Here is a 21,462-nt window from a genome sequence, read left to right as displayed (position 1 = left end):
TAAAAATCATGTGCACAGAGTTGTCATTTCAAATGTGGGACCAGGTGATATCACCAAGGAAGAGTGTATAGGTGGAGAAGGGAAGGAGCTCCTGCAGCAACCCAGTATTTGAAGAGAAGATAGCAGGAGAAAATAAGAAGGAATAGCCACTGAAGTAGGAGGAAAAACAGGTACACATGGTGTCAGAGAAACCAAAAGAGCCATTTCAAGCAGAGAACAGTCACCTCTGTTGGATGTTGCTAAGGATGCATAAAAGATATGGACAGATGCAGTAATGGGATTTGATAATGTGGAACTCATGGGCGACCTTGCCAAAAGTAGCGTCAGTGGACAGACAGGGACAGAAAGCCATGAGATTGGTTGAGGGGAGCTTGGTGTAAGCGAAGGAGGGGAAAGTTGTAAACGTGAAGTCCTTGAGAAGGCCAGAGGAGTGGGAGGCAGATCATGAGTGGAGAGCTTGGCATTTGAAACTTTATCCATAGTAGTAGGAGGGTTTAGATACAGATGTGGATAGGTTGGTAGACTTGACAATAGGATAAGAAGGGAGTTGCTGTCTGATTGCTTTTACTTTTCCCAACGAGGTAAGTTCATGAAGGGAATCTGGAGAGGGGAGTTTGGAGGGCAGTTTTTGAAAAGGGAGGAGATGGTGTGGAATAGCTATTTAAGTAAATGTCTGACATATTCAGTTTGCAAATGGTTCTTCTCAGGTAATGACCCAGTATGATTTTTTATCGCTCAGCCAAGAGGTTAGAGTCCTACCAGGAAGCTGCCTCTGAAGATGAAGATTCCATGGACACTCCCAGCGGCTCCCTCACCAATATGACAAAACCGAGGACCCCCAGCTGCAGGACAGTTCATAATGGGCCCTTGGGAAGTAAATCTTTGAATCATCTTGCTGGGAGCTGTTTAGCTGTGGGAAGTGGAGAAGGAGCCAGTGAAGTGCCTCACTCCAGACAGGCTGCTTTCAGTAGCCCCATTGTAAGTGTGAATATGTGACTTGAATCTTGTATATCTATAATGAAAAATGAAAGAACATCCCCCTAATTATGACAGAGCCAAACACTGTTGTCTTTTCTACCTGAGAAGAGACTACATAATTGTGGTTCAGTGTAATTGCCCGCACAAAATTAGAAATATAAGCAAACAGTATCATAGCTTCCTAATTTGTGGGATACTTCAGTGTTGAGAGATAGTGTATCATTTCTGAAATAGCATAGTATTTCTGATCAGGGCCAATGGTGTCTAAGCCTAAAGAAGGCTGCCTTGGGGCAGCTCAGTTGGCTAAGTGTCCAACTCTTGATTTTGGCTCAGGTCATGATCTCAGGGTTGTGAAATCAAGCCCTGCATTGGGCTCTGCACTGAGCCTGGAACCTGGTTACCATTCTCTCCCCCACCCCGACTCTCTTCCCCCATGCTCATGTTCTCGTTCTCCCTCTCTCTCTCTCTCTCTGTCTCTGTCTATGTCTCTGTCTCTGTCTCTGTCTCTGTCTTTGTTTCTGTCTCTCTGGAAAAACAAAAACAAAAACAGCTGCCTTGGGTTTACAGACCATGACTCACTCTCAGAACCAGCAAAGCTTTCCAGAGTTATCTCATAGACAGCTAAGTATGTCTGAATGACATACGTACTGTCAGTACCCTCCAAGGCCTTTTTTTCTGCATTTTTCCCCCCAGTCCCACCAAACCTGTGTCCTCTTCCCCATTCTGAGTCCTCAGAGTGACATTTTCTGATATTTCTATTTTAGAGCTCATCTGGGTATCACTTGAGTTCCTGAGGGAAGTTTTGGAAGCTGTTTAGTTATACCCTCTGACAAACCCATTTTGCTGAAGAAAAATCTAGAGGGCCATGTGGAAGATGGGAAAGAGGAATGATACTTACATGAAAGAATCAGAGTTCAGGGGCACCTGGGTGGCGCAGTCGGTTAAGCGACCGACTTCAGCCAGGTCACGATCTTGCGGTCCGTGAGTTCGAGCCCCGCGTCAGGCTCTGGGCTGATGGCTCAGGGCCTGGAGCCTGTTTCGGATTCTGTGTCTCCCTCTCTCGCTGCCCCTCCCCCGTTCATGCTCTGTCTCTCTCTGTCCCAAAAATAAATAAATAAACATTGAAAAAAAAATTAAAAAAAAAAAAAAGAATCAGAGTTCAAAAGTTTTGCTGTACTTAGAATTGTTTCTGTAAACCTTCAGCTGCCCTTTCTGCCTTCCACATCTCATGAACTCTTGTGGTTTGCCAAGATGAGGATTCCCCAGGCTTGAGACTGGCAACTGGTCTAAAGTAGGTGGCGTAACAAGAACAAATCCACTTTGGGGGAACTTTGTGTGTCTGCATTGAATTTATTGTATGGTTTTCGTAGCAGAGATGTGATCTGAGTAGATGCCAGTGGTCTCTTTTGTTCTGGAAAGGCCTTGAAGGGAATCTCCTGGCTCTTTTCAAAGTTGCCAGTAAAAATTTCAGGAGTGAGGGTAATCATTTCCGTGCAACTCATTTAGTTCATTCCTGTGGCACTGAAGATATAGCACCTGTCATATTGTATCTTGGCCACATGTCAGACTATTCCAAACATCTAGGCTTAATTTTTTTTCTCCAACTTCTGAAAGGAAAATAGGAAAAGAATGCATACAGCCTCTTCTGTGCATTCACTATAAGGCTGTATCAGAAATAGATATATATTTTTTTCTCTTTTTACCTATTCCTATACTGATCTTTTACATTTTCCACCCACGCAAAGTTAACCACATGTTGACCCATGTTTACTTGGACATAGGACATTGGTGACTCACTGGGGTTGTGCCCTACCCACCCTCTCAGTTTCCTGATTTAGCCTCATCTCCTTGGAAAAAAAGTGATGTTTCTTAAAGTCTGTTCTTTTATCTGTACCATTTTCTCCATCTAACATTTTTTCTTCCCATTGGCAACCTACCTCTGTCTACCAAATCTAATGAAACACTTATTTCTTATAAGACTACATTAAATACTCTCTTCTGAAGACTTCCCAGACTCTCTTTTCTCAGCTTCTGAGTTCTGTGTACCCATTCCCTCCCTTCCTTAGTTCTCATTACGCAGGCCTTATTTATGCCCCTGAAATATGCCAATAGCTCCTTAAGAGCAAGGACTTAACATCTTGAATTCTCAAGATCTGTCTCAGGGACTCATGTGTCCATTCTCAATAAAGTAGTTTTGAAGGTTGTTAAGTGAAGCTGCTTAACAGGCTCAGCCTCCCCACTCAGTGCATTTTGTTTTCACTTGCCCTTTATTTCAATGCCATGTGCCATTTTGATTATAAAGATGCACTGGGGGTGTTTTGTGTTTTCAAAACCACACCATTATATATAGGATGAAGAGGTCTTCCTTGAAATATGAGATCATCTCACTCTTGCTCTAGACAAGTTGATTTTATTCTTTTGAGACTAAAGATTATTTTGAGAAAGCTATAGATTCTTTGACCTGAAAAATTAGCATCTGTTAAATTTTTGCATCCAGTTCCAGAAGCCTGTCAGTGGAGCCCAGGTTAAGAGCACCAGCTTGAGAGCACACTGAGAGCTGTGATGTCTAGAAATGGAAAATTGTAAGCTAGCACCTTGCATGGAGATGCAAGTTAAGAGCCAGGGAGTAAGGATCCTAGGCGGGCTGCTGGCAAAAATATTCCAAGCTTTGGGAATTAACATGTCATTGAAGCCCCAGGCTCCTGGGTTCATCCTACCTATTTAGAAATAGAAACCTTTTCTTTGTAAGCCAAGGTTGTTTATGCTTCTTTCATCCTCTTTATGTTTTTGTTCAACAGGAGTGCTGTTTGTTCTACCCAGGTGACTATTCTCTTAGATCTCTATGTGGCTTTCCTTTCTGTCACTGAGATCTCACCTTTAGTGTCACCTCTTCAGTAAACCTTCCCTACCACCTAATCCAGAGTTCTTTCCACCCCTCCTGTCTGTCTCTGTCTCAATCTAGAAGCATCTTATTGTTTATAGGTTAGTTTTTGTATCTGCTATCTCCCCTAACTAGAATGTGAGCTGCACGCAAGCCAGGATCGTATCTGTCCTATGCATCCCTCTGTCCTTGAGGAGTGCCTGATGCCATAGATGCAACAATGAATATTTATGGGATGAATGAATGAATGAATGAATGAATAGATTCATGAAAAACAATGGCAAAATACTAGACACAGGGATGTAAAATGAGTAAGACATGTCCTTATCCTTCAGTTTTGTTTCTAGGCAGAGGAGGCAGACATAAAAATAAATAAAAACAATCCTATATTAAAGATGCAGTAATAGTGAGTGAACCCAAAGTATAGTAAGGGCACAAAGAATGGAGTGTTCAACTCTTAAGGGAGGAGGAGGGATCAAGAAGGGCTGCAGAAAAGAGGTAAAACTTGAGTTAGGATTAAACTAATAAGGAGGGATTTACAGAGCAGAAAAGAAAGCAACTTCAAGCCCAAAAGACCTAGACTTTGCAGCAATAAAAATGAAAATTGGGGTAAGAGAAATGGACCTGAAGAGAGAGGGTCAGTAATTGATAAACATAGGTGGGAAATAAAGCCAGAAAAGATGGGGGAGGTGGCCGAGAATTACTAAAAAGGAAGCATGATTCGAAAGAAAGCCACTAAGTTTAAATTGATATTTAAACATGTCTTAGAGAGGGACGCCTGGGTGGCTCAGTTGGTTAAGCGTCTGACTTTGGCTCAGGTCATGATCTCGTGGTTCTTGAGTTCGAGCCCTGCATCAGCTTTGTGCTGACAGCTCAGAGCCTAGAGCCTGCTTCAGATTCTGTGTCTTTCTGTCTGTCTCCCTCCCTCTCTCTCTCTCTCTCTTTCTCAAAAATAAATAAATATTAGAAAAAAAATTTTAAACATTTCTTAAGAGTTCCACTCTGAAATGTTTTTTTGTTTTTTGTTTTGTTTTGTTTTTGTTTTTGACTTAGTGCACATTAGCATTCTGAGATGCCTCTGGAAATATTTTCTAACTCATGGGATCTCACAAGCAATAGATGACAGTATATTTGCCAAATATCATGTGACAAGTTTCCCAAGCATCCCTTGCTGACTAAGCATTGAGTAAGAAAGAAGTCTCTCAAACATTACCACTGTCTTCTATTGACTTTGGCAAGGAGGTCCTGAGGAAAGGATTATTCTCTGAGTAACTGAGGGCCCAGACACTGGCTCAGTGTTACTGTGTACGTGAGATGCGTGAGGAAATATGGCTGACTCACTAGTGAACAGCCATCAGGATATTAGTGCCTATGAACTCCACCAAACTATGTCTCATATCACAGGATAGTAGATGTTGATGTATTTAAATAGAAATTTGAGAGTGCTTTGTGACGGCATATAGTTTGGACCCATTGTGAGCCTGGTGATCTGCCTATAGGTTCCTGTTGTACGGGTATCACCTCACTCATTATCTCATTGACTTTATACAGCCACCCTGTGAAGTAGGTGTTATTTTTACCATTACTCAGAAGAAGAAAATGAAGCTCGGGGAGTGAAGCACGCTGCCTGAGGATAGCAGCAACTATGCAGTGAGTCTAGGATCTAAACTCAAACTCATGCAATTTTTCAGCCTGTGCTGTTTTCTTATTAAGCCTATGGTAGTTCTCCCCAAACTAAGCATAAAATACAAGCCATGGTCTTTTGAGCCTAATATCACACATCTCACATCTCCACCGTTTTCTCCTATCTCTAAATCACCTCTACTGGCTTCCTGCAGTCAGTATGCCAACCGACTACATGCACGACTTCTCTAGAATACAATGGCATTTTAGTGAAATTTGATTTGTAGTTGATGATCCCTCTTTTGATTCATCTGAAAAATTTCTAAAGCAGTTGTCTACATGTGACTGTTTTATAAACCATTTTCTAGCACAACATTCTTTTGTTAAAACTAGTACTCTTCAGTAAATGTGAGAAGCACTGTGTTAAAATGGATATGTAGTTTTTTCAATAGCAGAACTTCTTAGAGCTAATTTGTACTAAGAATCTTTTTTTAAAATTTTTTTTAATTAAAAAAAAATTTTTTTTTAACGTTTTTATTTTTGAGACAGAGAGAGACAGAGCATGAATGGGGGAGGGTCAGAAAGAGAGGGAGACACAGCATCTGAAACAGGCTCCAGGCTCTGAGCTGTGCTGACAGCTCATGGACTGTGAGATCATGACCTAAGCCGAAGTTGGATGCTTAACTGACTGAGCCACCCAGGCGCCCCTTTTTTTTACTTTTTTAATATTTATTTTGGGGAGAAAGAGAGCGAGCGAGCACAAGTAGGGGAATGGCAGAGAGAGGGGGACAGAGGATCTGAAACAGGCTTCATGCTGTCAGCAGAGAACCAGATGTGGAGCTCAGACTCAAGAACCATGAGATCATGACCTGAGCTGAAGTCAAGAGTTGGACGCTTAACCGACTGAACCACCCTATGCTAAGAATCTTTAAGAGAAAGGCACAGGGCATATATTGCCAATATATTTGATGATCAGAAATCTCTTGGAGGGGCGCCTGGGTGGCTCAGTCAGTTGAGCATCCAACTTTGGCTCAGGTCACAATCTCACATTCGTGGGTTCAAGCCCCTGCATCGGGCTCTGTGCTAACAGCTCAGAACCTGGCGCCTGCTTTGGGATTCTGTGTCTTCCTCTCTCTCTGCCCCTCCCGTGCTCATGCTCTCTTTCTTTCTCAAAAAATAAAACGAAAATGTTAAAAAAAAAAAAAAAAAAAGAAAAATCTCTTGGAGGAACCCTCATTAATGTCATGTATATTACTAGGTAATATTCTTTATATATGTTTGCCTGCTCATACTAATGTTTATTTTGGAGAGGTTCTTTTGTTTGTTTCTGTTTTTGTTTTTATTATAGTAATGATTTGAACCATAAAATTTTTTGTATTAACCATAAAATAACATGGTATGAATAATGTCCTCACTTTTAAAAGAGGTGGTACTCATCAGTTGTTAGATGAATCATCAGTTGCGGTTGGATGCTGTGGAAACTGTGTATTTTCTTTTCTTTTCAAATTTTTATTTAAATTCTAATTAGTTGATATACAATGCAATATTGGTTTCAGGAGTAGAATTCAGTGATTCATTACTTACATACAACATCCAGTGTTCATCATAACTAAGTGCCCTTCTTAATGCCCACCACCCATCTAGCTCACCCCCCACCAACCCCCCTCCATCAACCCTCAGTTTGTTCTCTATCAATAAAAATCTCTTATGGTTTATTTCCCTCTCTTCCTTTCCCCCTTCCCATATGTTTATCTGTTTTGTTTCTTAAATTCCACATATGACTGAAGTCATACAGTATTTGTCTTTTCCTGACTGACTTATTTTGCTTAGCATTATATATTATATACTCAGCTTCATCCATGTTGTTGCAAATGGCAAGATTTCATTCTTTTTGATGGCTGAATAATATCCCATTGTTTATATATACCACCTCTTCTTTATCCATTCATCAGTCAGTGGACATTTGGGCTCTCTCCATAGTTTGGCTATTGTTGATAGTACTGCTGTAAGTATTGGGGTGCATATACTCCTCCAAATCTGTATTTTTGTATCCTTTGGATAAATACCTGGTAGTGCAATTGCTATGTCATAGGGTAGTTCTGTTTTTAACTTTTTGAGGAACCTCGATACTGTTTTGCAGAGCGGCTGCACCAGTTTGCATTCCCACCAACGGTGCAATAGAATTCCTCTTTCTCCACATCCTTACCAACACCTGTTGTTTCTTGTGTTAATTTTAGTCATTCTGACAGGCGTGAGGGGTGTCTCATTGTAGTTTTGATTTGTATTTCCTTGATGATGAGTGATGTTGAGCATCTTTTCATGTGTCTGTTAGCCATCTGTATGTCTTCTTTGGAAAAGTGTCTATTCATGTCTTTTGCTCCTTTCTTCACTGGATTATTTTTTTTTTTTTTGGATGTTGAGTTTGATAAGTTCTTTATAGATTGTGGATACTAATCCTTTATCTGATATGTCGTTTGCAAATATCTTCTCCCATCCCATCAGTTGTCTTTTAGTTTTGTTGATTTTTTTTTCCTTCTCTTTGCAGAAGCTTTTTATCTTGATGAACTCCCAATAGTTCACTTTTGTCAACTATGTATTTCAAAATAGAAAAACAGTCAACTAGATTTTGGTGGAAGGCATTGTTCCTATCTACTTTTGAATTTAAGTTAATAGTCAAGGTGTTGTCCATCAGTATTGTGCATTCTGGATTTTCCTTTTTTTTTTTTTTTTTGGTCTGTTATTTTCCTATTCTCACTTCCCATGATGCCATGTTAAATGTTTTTTAGAAGAGTAAAGTTTACTATCTCATTGTGCATAGAGTGTGGTTATAAAAGCTACTTCTCATGTAAATTTAAAGCTCTCATTTTTAGATACTTAACATAACAACACTTTTTCTAATTGGGTTTTCAGGAAACAGATGTGGTACCAGACACCAGGCTTTTGGACAAATTTAATCAGATTACCCCTCAGCTTTTTACACCACTAGATGAGACTGCCCCAAATCCACCACTGGAGACTTTGTATATCATTGACTTCTTTATTGCATTGGCAATTTGCAACACTGTAGTGGTTTCTGCTCCTAACCAACCACGACAAAAGGTAAAGTCTCTAATGCAAACAAGGATCACCTTCTAGAAGAGAACTTTGGGTTTAAATGTACTTGTACTGGCCTTGTTATGTAGATAATAATTAACACTATTACTAATGATAATAATAGCAGTTAACACACACCACTTAATCTGTGTTCCGGACATATGTTCTAAGTGATTTACTGGTATTAACATGTGCAATCCTCCAAACAACTTCCTAAGTTGGGTAATATTACTCCACTATTCCATTTTGCCATTGAGGTTAAGTAACTATCCTGGGGTCACAGAGCCAGTATGTGGGGGAAGCAGGATTTGAACCCATGAAATAGGACTCAGTGCTGCTCTACTATTTTGCCTCTAGAAGGATAGCTGATGAGAACAGTTCTTGTGGAATGTGGCTGTGCTCATTTTGCAGTTTCCTTACCTAATCAAAGCTTCTTTGAGGCTTCTGAGACCTCCAACGTCATATGCACTACATCAGGCAAAATTTAACGTATTAGATTAATTATCATGTTTCACGATAGGGTACCTTTTTCATGTACCAGTTGGGTTAGTTCTAACTCAATTTAAAATCCAGCACATTTATAGTGTACCAAGATTCTGCAGTTCCCACAAAAGCTAGATTTAAAAGGCCTATTTGTAGCTTAGAATTTATGGAAAAATTCACTTTCAATTAAAAAGAAAAACTTGTTTTAAAGACTGGTGATTCACCACATGCTGTGCTGTGTTCCTCGTGCGAAGAACTCTCTTCCCTTTTGCACACACCCACTTAAATTCAGTTTGCAGCACAACCCAGTTACATTTTAATTTCCCATCAGATCATCTTTTTTTGGCAAATTCAGAGGTGGTCAACTTTACCATAAAAATAACTTATTTCCAATTAAGCTTTTATCAGAAAACTGTTTTTATAACGTTTTCAATTAGAGAGTTGCTCTTTGGAAAGTGATTATGTACTTAGAGAATAAATTACTGGATATTTTTTCCTCTTCGTGTAACAGTTTTTCTCGTGCATCTGTATCCAAAGTAGGCATCTTCTGGTGTTTTTTTGTTTGAAAATTTTGTTGCCTTATCCCCAAAGAATAGGATATGCTGTTGTCTGAAAGAAAATCTCTAGAGCTATAAAAGCTTAAGCTTTATGATATTTTGAGGTAATGATAGATCATGACTAATAAGTTAATCAGAATCTGTCAGGAATATGAAAACCTCATCTGTGGTTGTTTCTCTTCATTTCTGAGTTGCTGATAAGTCTGAAAATTGACCAGCATAGGTGTCTCCAACTATCCAAAGATTAATAATGTTTAGGAAAACACTTCCATATTTTGGGCTTTTCAGAATGAGAAAAATTTAGGGTTTAATTGGCCTTCATAATTAATATTAAACTCTAAGTTTAATCACTGATAAAAGTTGAGAGCTAGAAAAGAAAATAAGGCTACAAATTAGAAAAAAATATGTAATAGAAATTCACATTCACTATGAATTTCTGCTAATAAGCTAATAATTTCTGCTGATAACACTTTAAGTGACTTTGTTCACTGGCCTTTTTAAAACAACAGGAAAAGTCATGGTAACAATCTTATAGAATCTGAAAAATAAAAGAGGAAAAAACCCATTTTGTTAATCTTTTAGCTTTCTTTCAATGTTTTAAATGCATATTATCACTCATTTGTTCTTATGTTCATACAATTTTTATTTTTATGTTGTTCACATGAATTTTATATTTTAAAGCTTTACCAATTTTACCCCATAGGCTTTATAAACTTTATTTTGTAAGGACTGTATAACATTTCAGGAAGATTTTTCTGCTTTGTTATTTTTGAATACTTAATTCGCTTATAATTTTTAAATTGCTATTGCTAGGATGTACATAATAAAGATTATGGATCACCTATATTTTAAGTTATTCGTTAGGAAAAATTGCTTTAATATGCCCACTGCTGGCAATATTGGCATTTTATATCTTTTGCTATTATTTGCCAAATTTCTTTCTAAATGGTTGTAGAAATTTATAGTGCCATCAACGTTAGCACATCTTTTTCATTATGGCCATTTTAATTTTTGTTAATGTTTTCTGGGACAGTTTTTTTTTAATGTTTATTTATTTTGAGAGAGAGAGAGAGAGAGAACATGAGGAGAGAAGGGGCAGACAAAGGGAGAGAGAGAATCCCAAGCAGGCTCTGTGCTGCCAGCACGAAGCCTGATGCGGGGCTCAACCTCACAAACCTTGAGATCATGACCTGGGCTGAAATCAAGAGTCAGACACTTAACCAACTGCGCCACCCAGGCACCCCTTTTCTTTTTTTTTTTCTTTTTTTTTTTTAACGTTTATTTATTTTTGAGACAGAGAGAGACACAGCATGAACGGGGGAGGGGCAGAGAGAGAGGGAGACACAGAATCAGAAGCAGGCTCCAGGCTCCGAGCCATCAGCCCAGAGCCCGACGTGGGGCTCGAACTCGCGGACCACAAGATCGTGACCTGAGCTGAAGTCGGACGCTCAACCGACTGAGCCACCCAGGCGCCCCAGGCGCCCCAGGCACCCCTTTTCTGGGGCAGTTTTAAGTATGAAGAAGCAGGCTGCTAGTTATTTAAGGAGGGGTAATTCTTACCTACTTTTTTCCTGGTTTGACTTCAACATTGTTATGAACTGCTTTTGACTATATGATGGAGACCCTCCCAAATTGTCTTCCCTAGATTGGACTCTCATCACTGAGTGGAATGCCTATCAAGTCCTTGGAAGAGATTAAAAACCTCTTCCAGAGATTGTCTGTGCGAAGATCAAGTTCGCCGTCACTTGCCAGTGGGAAAGAGCCGTCTTCTGGGATCCCAAGTGCCTTTGTGAGCAGACTCTCTCTCTTTAGTCGAATGAAACTGGCTTCACCTGTGGAGGAAGAGGTCTCCCAAACTAGCGAGAACCCTCGAGACTCTAGTAATTCTGCTCACCGGACGGAGACTGAGAAACAGAACTGTGATGCAGGCCTCACCGATGGCAAGGTGGAATGCTCCCCTGGACAGCCGTTGGCCTCCAGCCTGTGTTATGAGGCTGAGAGCCCAGACGAAGCGGCCTTGGTGTATGCCGCCCGGGCTTACCAATGCACTTTACGGTCCCGGACACCAGAGCAGGTCATGGTGGACTTCGCTGCTTTGGGGCCATTAACGTTTCAACTCCTGCACATCCTGCCCTTCGACTCAGTAAGAAAAAGAATGTCTGTTGTTGTTCGACACCCCCTTTCCAACCAAGTCGTGGTATACACAAAGGGTGCGGATTCTGTAATCATGGAGTTGCTCTCTGTGGCTTCCCCGGGTGAGTTCATACAGAACTGAAAGCAGGGATATGAAGGGCTCAGAAATTCAAAGTCCACTCCAGATGGTTTTATAAAGACAAGCAAGTGGATATTTGGGGGATCAGCTGCACTTGGCAAAGTAGGGGAAGCTGCCTAGGATTTGGTGAGAAAGCATGTAAGTCTGGGGGCTATACAGACCTGGGTGCAGATCTGACCTATGTCTTGGTAAAGTTACCTACTACTCTGTGCCTAAGTGTTCAATAAATGGGGATTGTAGTACCTTTTTTGTAGGTTCCTCAGAGGTTTAATGACACGCCATATCCAGTATATGGAGAGCCTTTGTCCAGTGCCTACCAAATGGCAGGTGTTCAGTGAATGACAGATAGCATTATTATAGTTACTGTTACTATTGTAACAGTAATGGTTGTGTGGGGATGGTGTTTGTATTAAGTTCATGGTACTTTTCCCCAGGGAGGAAGGAACAAGGGAAAGCTTTATTCTGAGGGTCCCTTTAATAAATGCACAGTTGGGACTCAAAACTACAAGGTCTTTTGTTTGTTGTGGGGTAAGCCACCATTGTTTGTAAAACTTTGTCTTTAATTGGGCAGCCTGGAGGGAATACTTGTGTTTTGTTAATTATTTCAGATGGAGCAAGTCTGGAAAAACAACAGATGATAATAAGAGAGAAAACCCAGAAACACTTGGACGACTATGCCAAACGAGGCCTACGCACGTTATGTATAGCGAAGAAGGTGAGGATCTCAGGCGCATCTTCTTTATTCTTCCACCGTGTAGCCATCGTTTAATGACGAGCATGTGTCAAACCCTGGTCCGGATAATTGGCAAAGCCCCTGGATCATGGGCTTTCTGTTCACAGCTTCTCCCTTCCATATGCATTGGCTGCTTGGAGTTTGTTCTCCAAAGCAGTGTTTTGCTTGGAGAACAAGCCACAAGGGTACCTAAAAGTTCTGTTCTCTGAGTTCTCATGTGCTGTATTAGAAACCAGAGTATCAATTTCCGCGTGTCATTCTGGGCTCTAGCGAGTATGAAAGACAGGGATGTGTATCAGTGCATTAATTGCCATCCATTATAATTTTTAAATACGAGGCTCTCCAGGAAGCCTGAATTGGAGACTGTAGCGAGCACCTAAGACAAATGTAGGAATCGCTCATTTCTCACCCAAATTCTAGTTCTGACGAGCTGCGTTAGGGAAGCTGGGATCCATTGCAGACTCTTAGTCAATATTTAGTCACCCAGCTGCATATAGAATCAAAAGCCTGCCCCACACAAAGTTGTAAGAAAAATGGAGAGTTTCAAGATGAAAGCAAAAGGAGAGAATGCTGCCTTTTCAAGTGGAATGATCCTGTCCCTGATAAAAATGCAGCCCAATAGATGTCAGATTTTTCCTAAGTCAGATTACCTTGTGAGTGAGAATAAGTAGATAGAGAAGTTGCTTCACCCCCTCCACCTCACGTTGCTTTTTGAGAACCGAAATGTGGATTTCTCCCTCTATGGCAACCTGAAGAAAGAGGAAAATGTATCACTGGTTCCTTCTCCAGGAATTTCACTTAATATTTTTGGAAGAGTACTTCCTTGCTCCGCTCATACAGCTCCCTCTCTCTTTTCACCTTCACAAATAACTACACAAACTAACCGTCAAAAGATATTGGCGGTGCTGTTGGCTATGTAATACCTCAAACTGAGCAGTCCTGACACCACTTTCTCAACTGCACCATTAGAATCTTTCTAGACTTAACTACCACGTGGAGACCTCTTCCAACTGCGTACCCCCTGGGTTAATTAAAGAAATTAACCCACTCTCATCATGTATGATGCCTAGAATTTCCAAGAACTACTGAGCTATCGTGTCCATCCATTATCAGTGTTAAAGAAGTCTGACCATAGAGCTTGGGAAGGTTGTGACCAGGTGGTGTGAGAACCTGGCATAAGTATGTCTAGAGAGAGGAATACCGAAAACAAGTTGATGGCTTGGTATTCAGCTAGTGGTCAGTCCTGGTGGGATCCCACAAGATGATCTGGCCTGTCTCATAGCTCTTTTTACCCCCCTAGGTCATGAGTGACAGTGAATACGCAGAGTGGCTGAGGAACCACTTTTTAGCAGAAACCAGCATTGACCACAGGGAAGAGTTACTCCTTGAATCTGCCATGAGGTTGGAGAACAAGCTAACTTTACTTGGTAGGTAGACTCTGTTGTGTTGTCTGAATGGACAATTTTGAAAAACACTGGCTCTCTCTAAGTAAGTTATTCACCAGTGGTTTTTTCCCCCCCTACTTGATCTAATAGAGTACATAGTTCTGTCTACCGTGTCCAGTCTGATCTCTACCCAGTTTCCAATTCTTTTCATTCTGTTTTCCGCTGCAGTGAACTAGACTCCATTTATGGTGGGATCAGGGTGGTCGTCCTTAAGAAGATCATTTAAAACCTTATCACTTTAACTTAGAATACCAAGTCAAATAAATATCCTGGTTCCCCCTGGTTCAAGAGGACTTCCAGCTTAAGTTTCTTTCCAGGCCTTGGATAAGGTACTTAATATGTGTTGTCTCTTTGAACCTTCACAACAAATCTCTAAATCATTTGGAGGAAACTTGGGGCACAGAGCAGCTCATTGACTTGTTCAAAGTCACACTAGTAGCTGATATAGCTGCAGAGAAACTCGGGTCTACCTAGCAACAGGGCCTGTGTGCTTTGTATGTACCTGCAACTGGACCAATGAAATTTTCTCTCTTCTCTTACTTCCTGATTGCTGGTAAAAGTTGCACAAACGACACCTCTTGTCTCAGACTGAGCTGTGCCTTGAAATCATCTGGGGAACTTTAAGATACTAGTGCAGGGCACCTGGGTGGTGCAATCGGTTAAGCATCCCACCTTGGCTCAGGTCATGATCTCAGTTTGTGAGTTTGAGCCCCGTGTCAGGCTCTCTGCTGACAGCACAGTACCTGCTTCAGAGCCTCCCTCTCCTCTCTCTCTGCCCCTCACCCACAGTCATGCATTCTCTCTCTCTCTCTCTCTATCAAAAATAAATAAACATTAAAAAAAAGTTAAAAAAGGGCACCTGGGTGGCTCAGTCGGTTAAGTGTCCGACTTTGGCTCAGGTCATGATCTCACGGTTCATAGGTATGAGCCCCGCATTGGGCTCTATGCTGACAGCTCAGAACCTGGAACCTGCCTCAGATTCTGTGTCTCCCTCTCTCTGCCCCTCCCCACTAGCACTCTGTCTCTCTCTCTCTCTCTCAAAAATATATAAACATTAAGAAAAAATTTTTAATAAAAAAACTTGCATCCTATTCTCAGGGATTCTGATTTAGTTGGTCTGATGTGTGACTGGGACATTGGAATTTTCAAAAGATCCCCAAGGAATGCTGAGCCAGCCAAGGTTGAGAACCACTGTCTCCGAGTCTGGACATCTAGATTCTAATCTAAGTGCTAACATAGCAAGAGACCAGTATCGGAGCTCCATTCCTCTGGTTCAGAGAAAAACAATGATCCCACTTTGTGTCGAGTCACTAGAGTAATAGTGCTGTCCTACGTCATTTCTTTGTGACAGCATCAGTTGTATGGGTCTACCTCTCCTTGTCTGAAATTCCAAACTCAAAAACGCTCTGTGGGTTTAGTGCCAGAACTCATTTGGCTATAAAAATCAGGCCTGGTCTGATAAACTTTTGTAAGTCTTTATTTTCCTAACTAGTGTGAACATTTGAAAGTTTTCCACAGAAATATTAATATGTTTGGTTATCAGATACTTCAAAATATGATAGATGCACTATATTACCTTCATAAAATATGAAAAAATTTGAATTCCAAAACTTACCTGGCCCCGGTTGTTTTAGCAAAAGGAATTATGGACTTCTAATATCTATTTTTAATGCTGTTTCATAATACAAGCCACTTATTGGCAAGAACATTCTTTGAAAGCCTGTCCTTACCCTTGGGAGTGTCACAGAATTACAAAATCATAGAGAAAGGTTGCATAAGTAACTGAAACGAGTCCCCCTCAATTTACGGAGAGGAAAGCTAGCCACAAGGAAAACAAGTAAGTTTAATAAGCTCATTGATTCCTAAGGCTTCCCTCCCAGAATATTACTTTGTATATGATTTTGGTCTGGGTCCACACTTCTTTGCATCTCTGGAAGCTGCTGGCACAGTTCGGGTAGTTCAGGATTGGGTTGACAAACAGATACAGTTCAATTATAGCCTAGGTGAGCTCCTACTGGCTTCAGTTTCTCACAGGCTCTGTTGCACTTTGGCTGTCTTTTAGGTGCTACTGGCATTGAAGACCGTCTGCAGGAGGGAGTCCCCGAGTCTATAGAAGCCCTTCAAAAAGCCGGCATCAAGATCTGGATGCTGACAGGGGACAAGCAGGAGACAGCTGTCAACATAGCTTATGCATGCAAACTACTGGAGCCAGATGACAAGCTCTTTATCCTCAATACCCAGAGTAAAGTATGTGTAATGAGATTGAGTCTTTTTTTTTTTTTTTTTTTATAGCCAAAGGAGCATTTGTGATTTGATGAATGGAAGGAGGAAAAAAAACCCAATAACCATTAGCTCCTTGATAATTACTTCTTCTATCCAGCAACCTAGCTTGTGCTTGGGAAGGTACCATAGTTCTTCTAAAGGCTTCATGGTTTAACATGATTCAAAGACATTGTTGCTATAGAAAGTTGCCTTTTTATTTTCTATCTGCTTTCCCTTACCCCCCATTGGATTTCCAGGGATCTGATAAGATTTAGCCCATAATTAAAAACTATGTCAAATTCTTGGACAGGAATATACCTCGTTTCAAGTTGAGGGGAAGTGATGATTTCTATCAGAATTAGGTGGGTAAATTGGTATTTTTATGGTTAATTCCAAAAATAGACTCTCGGGATAATTATGCCCTCTAGTGGTAATTCTTAGATAGTACCGTTGAGAATGTCAAGTTTGTAGAACTGTTTTAAGGAAAGGGAAATTTTTTTTTTTTCCTTAAGGAGTTTAAGAGGTTTGGATACAGCTTATTTTTTTTTTTTTATAATTGGCCCTGCCCCACCTCCCATTAAATTCTAACACAAATTTCTAATGAGTTGAATAGGTTTTGTTGGTTTTTTTTTTAATTTTCCAGTATAGTAATAACCTCTGAGATTTGTGCATGCCGCTTAATTAGCTTGGAAAACCTTTCTCCCTCCTTCCTCAAAGTCAGACTTCATCAGTGGCATCCATACTCTGCCAGCAACCCGCCTGTCAGAAATCCTCTGGAGCTTCTCATCTGGATCACATCTTGGGGCTGTCACAGGCTGCCATGTTTGGTTAGCCATGTTATTATGGTCGGGCCTCAGTCAATACCTAACCAGATCATATATTTTAAGGAAAGAGAACTTTCCTTTTCAACACAGGGTGGGTTCTCCTTGGCAGTTGGCTGTGATCCAGAGACCCATAACCACAACCTCCAGCCAGCTCCTAGTACCAGCCAGGTCTGAGCACAAGAAAATTGTCATTAGTCATTTTGGTCACTAAAATGGATGTGCCCTAAGGCTGGTAAGACCCTGGTTCATTTACTTGGTCTGCCAGTGATCAGGTATGTGACCTTGGAGAGTTTTCTTCTGGACCTTTTCCCTAACCTGTGATGTGAGAGTAACATCTATTTCATAGGGTCATTGTAGGCATTAAATGAGAAAATATAAACTATAAATTAAACATGTAGTACCTGTCAGAAAGGGTTCAATTACCATTGAAAAGGAAGTCACTTCTTTTTATTTGATTTCAACTTTGACCTTTTTATGAGCAGTAAAATCCATAGGATCATAGAGCTTATTTGTAAATACACAATTATAGTTGAAGATATTTAAAGTTAGCAATTCAAGAAGTCTTTATAGAGTATCCACTGTGGACTGTTCTAAATGCAAAAAATACTTTTTTTTTTTTTTTAATTATCAAAAGCTGTTCCACCTATGTGAATTTTCCAGGTAACTAACAGAGCACAGTGAACACAATTTAGTTTTATGGTGACTCAAGTCCATCCATATAAAATGCCAGGCACATAGTAGGGGCTAAGTCACTATATTATTTTCATTTTTTTCCCCCATTCTCCTCTATCCATCAGGAGATGCTAAGAATTCAAAAAGAAAGATCATGGAACCTGGTTGGCCAGTTAGTGAAGAAATTGCTTTTGTGACATTCTAAGTGAGCCACCTGGAAACCAGTAGAATATCTGGTCATTTCTGTAGTGTAGTACTTCAGCTTTACAAATTTCTATCAACTCTTGTTCCTAAATCTGCAAGTTAGATTGCAGTAAATGTCGCCACTTACAAAGTTTACAGTTTCCATTCTCATAAAAGGCCTGGGTCTGTTTTTTTGGGGGGGAAAGGTTAATATAATTATATATTGGATTCTTTATTGCCTTTTGATATATAAAGGCCTTTCAGGATTCATCATTTAATTTTTAAGTTTTGTTTTTATTATTTCACTTATAATTTTTTCCTGAGATAGTAACTTTATTTTCATGTTGGTTAGAATCCATAGAAGGCTTTCTTATTCGTGATCTTACTTGACAGTTACAACAAGGCCACAGATCAGGTAAAATTATCCTCATTTTTATAGCCTGAAACTCCAAAAGGTTGTAGTTTGCCTACTCACAGCTGATTACTTGTCAAGCATACATTTTGTATTGAATTACATATTATATAATCTATATCCATCTGTAGTTATTCTCATTATTCGTGGAGTTAAGTTCTATTCAGTTGCTGCAAATGCTGTATTAGTGAATACTGAACCAAACGTAGTATTAGGTTGCCATAAGCCTCTGGTCACAACATTGTGTCAACCAATCAATATAGAACCTTGTTCCGTGCGTGTTTCTGTTTAAAAACAATTTATTATATGTATTATAACATTGAATTTTTGGCCAATCACAACCTTCTAGTACATAGGACCCCTAGACAGCACTGTGCACTTCAGCAGCGCTATGCTTGGAGCCCATTTTAAACAGTGAAATTAACAAGAAGCACAAACATACAGAAAATGTGTCACCAAACAGTGAAAAGGACACTTATTTACAGTACAGGAGCTGACATAAGATAGAGCATCACCTTGTTCAGTTTCGGCTGGAGTCATATCACATGACTCAAAAAATTTCTCTCTGTGCATGTTTACCAATGATCATGAAAGCACTACAAGTATTGATTGTGGGATTACAGATAAATTTTAGCAAGTAGGTGAATTCACAGATATGGAATCTGCAAATAATGAAAATTGAGTATATATATATATTTCTATAACGAAAACGTAATTTCTAGAACTAAATGCATGCTCAAATAAGAGGATAAAAATGTCTATAATCATTATATAAACATAAAACTACAGATAATTTATGTTCATATTTTAGAGGGCTTCTACTCAAGCCTGTATTCTGTGCACCCTGAGCATACAAAGGCTGTCATTATGTATTGTATACTATTGTAATTGTGTTTTTTCACTTAACAAATGCCTTAAGTATCATCTCATGTTAATAGACATGATTTTCAATGACTCAAGGGTATGTTACCTTCTGAATATATCGTTTTAATATAACCAAACTCTAGAAGGTTTTTTAAAATAACTTTTTACTATTATATGTTGAGCCTATAAAGGGCATATTTGATTCACCTTTGTATACTTTTCCTCAGAAGTTTTTGACATGTATGGGATCAGAGTGACATGTATGGGACCTGTGAGTGAGGGGATCTCTTACGAATGAACTCTGTCAGTCTTTTTTTTCTTTTTCTTTCAGTCTTAATGTCTAAACTTAAATGCAGTGCTTGTGGATTTTGTTAGGCTCTGTCCTCAGTGGTCACTTGACACAATAATTTCTGGGTAATTTTATTGTCAGTCTTCTTGAGTAGAATCCGTCCAATGAGTATTTATTGAGTGTCTGATGTGACCCTCTCTCAGGCATTGTGAAGGCTTCAAAAGTAAATTGAAAATGATATCTGTCTTCATGGTACTTCTTACTATGTGGGGTGAAGAGAGTGGAGGGATGTACACAGACCAAACGTGACAAGCACCACTGAAAACATCCCAACCAGAACATAAGCTCGATAAGGGCAGGGGTCTTCTTGTGCTTGTTGGCCAATCCCCAGTGCCTAGGATGTTTTCTAGTATAAAGTGGTTTCTCAATAAACCACTGTGAATGAATGAATGTTGAGTCCAAAAGAAGATAAAAATAGTAACTATTATTTTTTAAATTCTGTGTCATTCCTTACACTAGGAACTTTGCACACATTATTTCACTTCTTCTTGACAATGATGTTATAATGTGTAGACATTTGCATTTTCTGATGAGAAAGCTGAGGTTCAGAGAGGTTACATAATTTTCCTAATGTCAAACAGATAGTAAATGGTAGAAAAAGACCAAAGAACTCTCAGGAGTCACTGTTTGAGAAGGTAAATTGTACAAATAAATGAATTCTCAGCTATTTTTAGTTGCAGAATTGGGGATGAGAGGTCTCTTCCATCCTATTAACTGATCTCCTCCCTCCTCCCCCCGCCGATCTCTTTGAAAAAGCTGGGAGGTCTCCAAAAGTAACGGGTTGAGGAAGTACCTGGGGTTGCCTTTATACACAGTTGCTAAAGAATGACAATGATAAATTTAGCTGGGTATGGCCACCAAGGGAGCCCTAAGTCCAAGTGTCTTTGCCTCTTGTTTCAAGGATGCCTGTGAGATGCTGATGAGCACAATTTTGAAGGAACTTCAGAAGAAGAATCCAGCCTGTCCAGGGCAAGCATTGTTAAGTGAGGGCTTACACCAGTCCCCAGCCACACAGGACTCAGGGCTGCGGGCTGGACTCATCATCAATGGGAAGACCCTGGAGTTCGCCCTGCAGGAGAGTCTGCAGAAGCAGTTCCTGGAGCTGACTGCCTGCTGTCAAGCTGTGGTCTGCTGCCGAGCCACCCCCCTGCAGAAAAGCGAGGTAGTGAAGTTGGTGCGCAACCATCTCCAGGTGATGACGCTGGCCATCGGTGAGTGGGGATGGAACCGGCCGCGTGCTCCTCACTTTCATGCCACACTAGGGGCTGGTCTTTCTGTTCCGTCCTTCCTTCTGTACTTCTATCTACCCTTCTGTCTGTCCTTTCCCTCCCCCACTTTCCTTCTCCCTTTCCTCTCTGCTTCCTCCCTATCCTCCACTCCTTCCCTTCTTGCCTTCATCACCTTTTTGACCACTTGCTTCGAACCACATGGTAGGGATGTGATGCGGAAAACAACATAGTAGGACTTTGGGTTACATGTGAGATCCCCAAATCAACTAAGTTAAGGAGGGTAAATGTACTGAATTATAAAACTGGAAAATCTAGGGGTTCTACCTTCAGAAAAGTTAAATTTAGGGACATGAACGAATCATTTATTCATTCAACAAATATTTATCGAGTGCCTTCTGTGTACCAGACATTTTTCTAGGCACTGGAGATAAAGGAGTATATAAATTGACAAAGTACTTTTTCCTAAGGAGCTTATATCCACTAGAAGGCATATAGTAAAAAATGAAACAAAACAAAAAAGCCATACATATATATCAGATAGTGACAAACTATTAAAAAAAATAAAGCAGAGCCGGGAGACGTAGAGCACTAGGGGAGGGAGG

General features: G+C 40.2%; 1 protein-coding gene across 5 annotated transcripts in view; it reads left to right on the top strand.

The window, feature by feature from the left end:
* ATP10D (ATPase phospholipid transporting 10D (putative)) overlaps positions 1-21,462 on the top strand; it is a 111,485-nt gene that overhangs the window by 65,453 nt on the left and 24,570 nt on the right. For all 5 annotated transcript variants that reach the window (XM_040484402.1, XM_040484398.1, XM_040484389.1 and 2 more), the window contains 7 exons: positions 740-978; positions 8,393-8,581; positions 11,261-11,870; positions 12,496-12,602; positions 13,921-14,047; positions 16,128-16,312; positions 20,533-20,842. In XM_040484402.1, the coding sequence (XP_040340336.1) occupies positions 740-978; positions 8,393-8,581; positions 11,261-11,870; positions 12,496-12,602; positions 13,921-14,047; positions 16,128-16,312; positions 20,533-20,842 (1,767 nt within the window). The remainder of the gene's footprint in view (positions 1-739; positions 979-8,392; positions 8,582-11,260; positions 11,871-12,495; positions 12,603-13,920; positions 14,048-16,127; positions 16,313-20,532; positions 20,843-21,462) is intronic.

Source organism: Herpailurus yagouaroundi, unplaced genomic scaffold (genome assembly GCF_014898765.1).
Source record: "Herpailurus yagouaroundi ecotype Mexico unplaced genomic scaffold, PumYag 28, whole genome shotgun sequence".
NCBI lineage: Eukaryota > Metazoa > Chordata > Mammalia > Carnivora > Felidae > Herpailurus > Herpailurus yagouaroundi.
This window is presented reverse-complemented; position numbering and strand designations above follow the sequence as displayed.